The 7,039-nt window shown below is 34.4% G+C and overlaps 1 protein-coding gene across 1 annotated transcript; it reads left to right on the top strand.

Moving 5' to 3' along the window:
- The first annotated feature begins 6,203 nt into the window (after window positions 1–6,203).
- On the top strand, window positions 6,204–6,986 carry LOC105852897 (uncharacterized). Its single transcript, XM_027330364.2, has 2 exons — window positions 6,204–6,632; window positions 6,721–6,986. Exons 1-2 carry the CDS (start codon window positions 6,236–6,238, stop codon window positions 6,984–6,986), a joined length of 663 nt encoding a protein of 220 aa, XP_027186165.1. The 5' UTR covers window positions 6,204–6,235.
- Window positions 6,987–7,039: the final 53 nt, after the last annotated feature.

Raw genomic sequence — 7,039 nt, 5'->3', positions numbered from 1 at the left:
CATTGTTTCATTTAGAAGCAAAACAAACAACAGAGTAGCCAAACTTAGTGTCTTTATATGGATTGGTTTGTAGTTGAGTGATGTTGGCTTATTGTGATGCTTAACTCAAATGTGTTCAGACAACTGATAATATAATTTGAGGGGAAAAGAGAAAGTATTGGGGTACAAACCCAGTGAGTTCCTGTACTAGCTAGTTACAGTAAGCATTAAGAGTATCCATCTATCATTAGAGGATGAAAAGCTTGTTGTTGTTTCCTTAAATCTTATGAGAATGAGGACACTGTTTAGGTTCATAACTCACAAGTGTATATTTTATGCTGCTGAGTGCTGACATAAAGATTTAGATTGGTGCACAAGGTCAGGGGATGATTTTAATTGAGCCTTGCTTGTGTTATGCTTGCAACTTTTCTTTTAATGACTGAGGTGTTGATAGCCTTATGGGCTTTCTTTTAATTTTTCAAATTATCATTCATATTTTTTGAAGAGATATCTTTGTTTACTCAATATAACATAAATGCAGCATTCTGCAGCTTGACAGATTCTCGTAAAGTTGTGGTTTGCAACATTCATGTGCTTTACAATCCAAATAGAGGAGAAATCAAGCTTGGCCAGGTATGCGATGTCTGTTTGATATAACGTTCTCTTGGTTTGATTGTTTGATATATGTTAATGATTGGTTTGTTTGAGATTGGTTTGTTTGCTTTTAAAAATAATTTCCAGATTGTTTGTTGCCTTTGAAACTTTGAAGGCAACAATATGTGTTTGAATGATGGTCTCCAGTAATGTAAAACTTGTAAAGTAGTGGCAATGTCAATGATATTTATGCTGGACCTGTGTCCTGGAGATATAATCGGAGAAACTAGAAATGTGAAATAAAACTGGTTGTCCAAACATAAATTCAGCTCATCAATCTTCTGATTCTCCAGTGGCTTCTGGTAATGTTTCTTTTCATGAAATCACAGGGTACTTACAAACAGTTGATTAATTAAAAAAATAATCCAAAGGAATCACATTTACTACTCTGCTTCATTGAATTAACAATCCAATGTTCATACCTTGCTGAATTTGATAACATATTTTGCTTCATTAATCTACATTCTATAGCCTTGCTTTTTTGCTTTGTTGTTCCTTCTACACCTTTCGAATGTCTTTGTTTTGGTTCACTCCTACACCTTTGTTTTTGCCTTTGTATTTGTGGCAAATTTTATCTTTGAATAACATTACACAATTCTTTTTCACTTTTTTTTGCACATTATATTGGTTGGAGTAATCATTTTTTCTGTCTTTAAACTTTGGACTAGAAATTACATTTGGTTTTGAAATGAATTATAATAAAATCTTAGAATTATGATTATTTGAATTATGATTAGTGATTGGTTTGTTTGAGATTGGTTTGTTTGTTTTTAAAAATAATTTTCAGATTGATTTGTTTGCATTTGAAACTAGTTTACAGATTGATTTGTTTGCATTTAAAACTAGTTTTCAGATTGGTTTGTTGATGATTGGTTTATTGATTGAATTAGTTTCCAGTGACAGTGCTTCTTCGTGCCCATCTCCGGTGACGGCGCTGCTTTCAGCCTCTCTCTGGTGACGGTGTAGCGTAATACTTCTCCATCGACCGCGCAACATAACACAATAGGTAAGATACTTTTATTATGTAAAAGCTGATAGCGTAACACTTCTTCCTTTTTTTGTACTAAAGATGTTTGAGTGCTATGTTCTACACTTTGATTGCTAAATTCTGCACTTTCAGTTCTAATATTTGTTTGCATTTAATGGATAAACTAAAGTAAATAACATATGTTAATGATTGGTTTGTTTGCTTTTAAAAATAATTTCTAGTTTGATTTGTTTGTCGAGTACTATATACCTGTATACCTGGTCTAGTTCTATATTTTGAATGTTTATCGAGTACTATTTTCTATGAGTATGAGGTTGTTATGTTTTGTTCCTTTATGCCTAGTGAATCTATTCTGTTTAAGATCAATCTTTTTTTTTTGGTTCTAAGTTGAATTATGTTATTTCTGTGTCAAAATAACATATGTTAAACTTCTTTATAGAAATGGATAAATCATGGATTAAGAAGCCACACACATCGGATGAATATGATCAAGGGATAAAGGAATTTATTAATTTTGCCTTTCGAGATGAATTAGAAAATGGCGAAATAATATGTCCTTGTAAACGTTGTGGTTTCAAAAAACCGCAGAGTAGAAGTGTAATGTATGATCACTTAAAGTGCAAACCATTTCCAAAGGGATACACCATTTGGGTACATCACGGAGAGTCCATAGGAGAAACTAGTACTATCTCACCTATTAGTATTTCTAATATAGTTCAAGACACAGTTGTCGTTGATGATCAAATGCAAAACATGATTAACGATGCTTGGAGTCGAAGATCATGCAAATGAATTACCTATTGAATCAAATGCAGAGAAGGAGAAATATGCAAGTCAACAAAGGTATGAAGAGGCCAAAGAGTACTATGAATTAAGTAGAGAAGGAGAAAAACCTTTGTATGAAGGGTGTGTTAAATATTCAAGACTATCTTTTTTGGTAAAGTTGTATCACATCAAATGTTTATGTGGAATGACTAATAAAGCCATGACAATGGTTTTAGAGTTATTAAAAGATGCATTTGAATTTGCAAATATACCAAATTCATTCTATGAAGCCAAGAAAACAATCACCAAGCTTGGTTTAAATTATGAAAAAATCCCTGTTTGTCCGAATAATTGTATGCTTTATTGGGGTAATAAGGAAGATGAAGAAAGGGAGACCTGCAAAATTTGTAACACTTCGAAATGGAAATCAAAAGCAAAAGTTGGTGCAGTTGGAGTGTCTGGTGATGGCAATAATCGAAAGAAAGTTCCTGCAAAAGTTCTTCGCTATTTTCCATTAAAACCACTGTTACAAACATTATTTTTGTCGTCAAAGTCGGCCGAGGATATGAGATGGCATGCAAATGATAGTAAGAATGATGGAATGTTGAGGCATCCTAGAGATTCTGAAGCATGGAAACATTTTGACTTGACACACCCTTGGTTTGCATCAGACCCGCGAAATGTGCGTCTTGCATTAGCTAGTGATGGTTTTAATCCTTTTGGTATGATGAGTACAAATTATAGTATTTGGCCAGTTATTCTCATTCCATACAACACTCCTCCATGGGTGTGCATGAAACATACATCTTTTATAATGTCAATGATAATTCCCGGTAAAAAAATGCCAGGAAATGATATTGATGTCTATTTACAACCTCTAGTAAAAGAATTAAAGGAGTTATGGACAACAGGTGTCGATACATACGATTCTTTTAAAAAAGAGATGTTCACATTACATGCAACTTTGATGTGGACAATTAGTGATTTTCCAGGGCTGGGTACACTTTCTGGGTGGAACACTTACACTGGACTTGCTTGCCCATCGTGTAACATGGACTCTACTCCTCGTCGTCTTCCACATAGCAAAAAATGGTGTTTTATGGGTCATCGTCGTTTTCTTGATCAGAGACATAGATTTAGATTGAACAAGGTTCGCTTTGATGGTCAACAAGATATGCGTGGTCCACCTAAAATGTTATCTGGGCTTCAAATTCTTGAACAGGTTCAAAATATTGATGTCACATTTGGTAGAAAGCCAGATAAAGAAAGGTCGGGAAAAAGAATACGTGGTGGACGACCTACACAAGGTGTCAATCAACAATGGAAAAAGAAAAGCATATTCTTTGAACTTCCATATTAGAAGGATAGTCTTCTGCGCCACAATCTTGACATGATGCATATTGAGAAAAATGTGTGCGACAATATCATATTTACTTTGCTAAATGATAGCACAAAAAGTAAAGATCATCTTAATGCAAGAAAAGACCTTAAAGCTATGGGCATAAGACCTGACCTTTGGCCCAATGAAAATGGAAGAATTTCTCCAGCCGTCTTTACTCTTACTACTAAAGGTAAGAAGAGATTTTTAACAACTTTAAAGAATATCACTGTGCCTGATGGTTATTCAAGCAACATTTCTAGATGCATTGACATGGAAAATCTTAAGGTTAATGGAATGTTGAAGAGTCATGATTGTCACATATTGATGGAACAACTTCTACCATTAGCCATTCGAGCAACATTACCTGATGATGTTTCAGCTATAATGATTGAGTTTTGCTCACTTTTTAGACAATTATGCAGTAAAGTATTGAATGTTGATGATTTGGAAAAATTGCAAAATCAGGTTGTCCTCAATTTATGCCACATGGAAATGATATTTCCTCCTTCATTCTTCAATGTTATGGTTCACTTGGTTGTTCACCTTGTTGAAGAAGTTAAACTTTGAGGTCCTGTTCATTATCGATGGATGTATCCTGTTGAAAGGTAAAATATGCGTGTTCTTGTTCCTTCAATAATTAGTAGTTGACAATTTTGTTCTAACTAATATTATTTTGGTTCAATAATAGGTACTTAGGAATACTTAAATCGTATGTACGTAATAAAGCACGACCAGAAGGGTCTATTGCAGAAGGATACCTTGTACAAGAGATTCTTACATTTTGTTCAAGGTATATAGAAAACATTGAGACTAGATGGAATCAACTTGGTCGTGTAGATGATGAGCCTATTAATGAGATACAAACTGACTCACGTGTAGCTGAATTATTTCCTAGAGTTGGAAAATCGGTTGGTGGTTCTTCATACTACACCCTTACACCAATTGAAAAGTTACAAGCTCATAGACACGTTTTAACAAACTGCATCATAGTTGACTACTATCTAAGGTAAGTAATTTTATTATATTTATATTATTTACCACTAATTTTTTTTCCATATACATCTAATTTGAAATAACCAAATAGGCAATATAGAAGTATTATTCGAAGCCAAATGAGGAGTGGTGCAAGGAGTACTTCTGAGGTAGACAAGAAGGTTCATAGAGAGTTTCCTCATTGGTTCCGCAATCGTGTTAGTGTTCATGACAAAATTGGTGATTGAGTTGCTTTGATTTTTAATAAGAATGTGACTAATTGTATATTTTATGGTGTTCGGATTTGCAACAATCTCGACAACATTAGTGAATCAGATAAAAATGTTCTCGTTAGTCTTGCTCAAGGTCCTTCTGATAAAGTTAGAAGGTTCACTGCATTTAATGTCAATGGTTTCAAATTTCGAACATTGGCACGAGACAATTTATTAAAAACTCAAAATAGTGGAGTTTTTGGCATGTTCGGAACACGAAGTTACTCAAGCAATAGTGATGCCCAAATGAGATTTGGAGGAGTGCCTTACTATGGAAGATTGATAGATATCATTGAGGTTTCCTATGATGGCTTCAAAGTGCCCATGTTTAAATGCAAATGGGCGAATACCACAAATCCAAGAGGCATTAAGACAGATAAGTTGGGTTTTACCTCTATAAATTTTGCAAGACTAATACATACTGGGGAGCATGAAGATGATGAGCCATACATTAAAGCGTCAGAAGCTCAAATGGTTTATTATGTGGATGATGAAAAGGAACAAGGATGGAGCATACCTATTCATTTAAAGCCACGGGACTTGTATGACATGGGTGGAGATGATGAAATTATGGCACCCATTGAACCATACCCATCTCAAAATTTGGAACACATTTTTTCTAATGAAACCACACATATACAATTGGCAAGAATGACTACAGATGATGATCCTGAAACTTCAACTTTTAATGATGATTTTGATGACAACAATCATGATATGAATTTATGATTGTTAATAATTCTTGTTTGTTGTTTATGACATGGTACTCTTCAATCTATGTTATTTTTTTACTACTTTCTTTTACTGTTGCATTGTGTTTGATGTGCTCATTTTTGTTATTGTGTTCATTTTTGTGTTTAGCTATTTGCATTAGTCTAACTTGGTTGTCATCAATGTTTGCAGTGTAAGTGTGTTTGGAGACTCAATCTTGTGAACAAAATGGAATCATCATATGAGGATATTCGACGCAAAACAATGGAAGAGAATAAAAAAAGGATGGAGGCTCTCAATCTAACTCATCTCTCTCAATCCCTTCACAAATCTTCTTATGCCATTTCAGAAACCTCACCGGTTAGTAATAACTAAAAATACTAAAATTACAAAATGTTTCTTATTTGTATTATATGTTGATTTTTATTTATTTACATTAATAATAAATGATTGTAGCGTTTCACGAAGGGTCAGCCGAGGGTTATACTACCAGGAGATCTTCAAGTAACCAAAATGAAGCACTTGCGGAGACATGGTTTACAACCAACGTTCCAAGTGATAGAACCACTACCATCTCCGATGACAACACCGACAAATCCACCATCTTCTCAAGCACCGCCTTCTCAAGCACCACCTTCTCAAGCACCGCCTTCTCAAGCACCACCTTCTCAAGCGACAACATCGCTAGCTGTGCAAACGATAGAACCACATCTTTCTCCGGTGACAACAACACCAACTACTGTGCAAGCGACAGAAGCAACACCTTCTCAAGTGACAACACCAAGATCAGTGCAAGAGACAGAAACAACACATTTCCAAGAGACATCCTCTCACTCTGAAGATGTGGTAGAAGATGAGCCAGAAATTTCTCAAAAAAGGAATTTTACATTTTGGGATGTAGAAGTCATTAGTATGTTATCTAATGTCTAATTATATTTATAAAATTTAATTGTTTTACATGATTGCAATATGACATATTTCATTGACTTATGTGTTAGATGAGGCGGGACATATTTCAAAGACACACTTAAGGGTATCAGACGTGCTTGAAGCTCCTCCTAATGTTAGCAGAATAATAACTAGATGGAATTCAAATGGGCAACCGGTAGGATCAGCTGCTGGTTTGTTAGGCGGTTTTTTGGGTGAAATTGCAAGGAAGTTTAAGGATTTTCCTATAATGTACGACAATTGGAAACTAGTTCCATCGACAAGAAAAAATGAAATTTTTAAGGATAAAATACAGGTATCAATTATAAACAACTGAATATTCTTTATTGTTTTGATTGTAATCTAATTTTTTTTTTTATGATTATGCTA

This window comes from Cicer arietinum, unplaced genomic scaffold (genome assembly GCF_000331145.2).
Source record: "Cicer arietinum cultivar CDC Frontier isolate Library 1 unplaced genomic scaffold, Cicar.CDCFrontier_v2.0 Ca_scaffold_5784_v2.0, whole genome shotgun sequence".
Taxonomy (NCBI): domain Eukaryota; kingdom Viridiplantae; phylum Streptophyta; class Magnoliopsida; order Fabales; family Fabaceae; genus Cicer; species Cicer arietinum.
The sequence above is the reverse complement of the archived record's forward strand: the minus strand, read 5'-3'. Positions and strand labels throughout refer to the sequence as shown.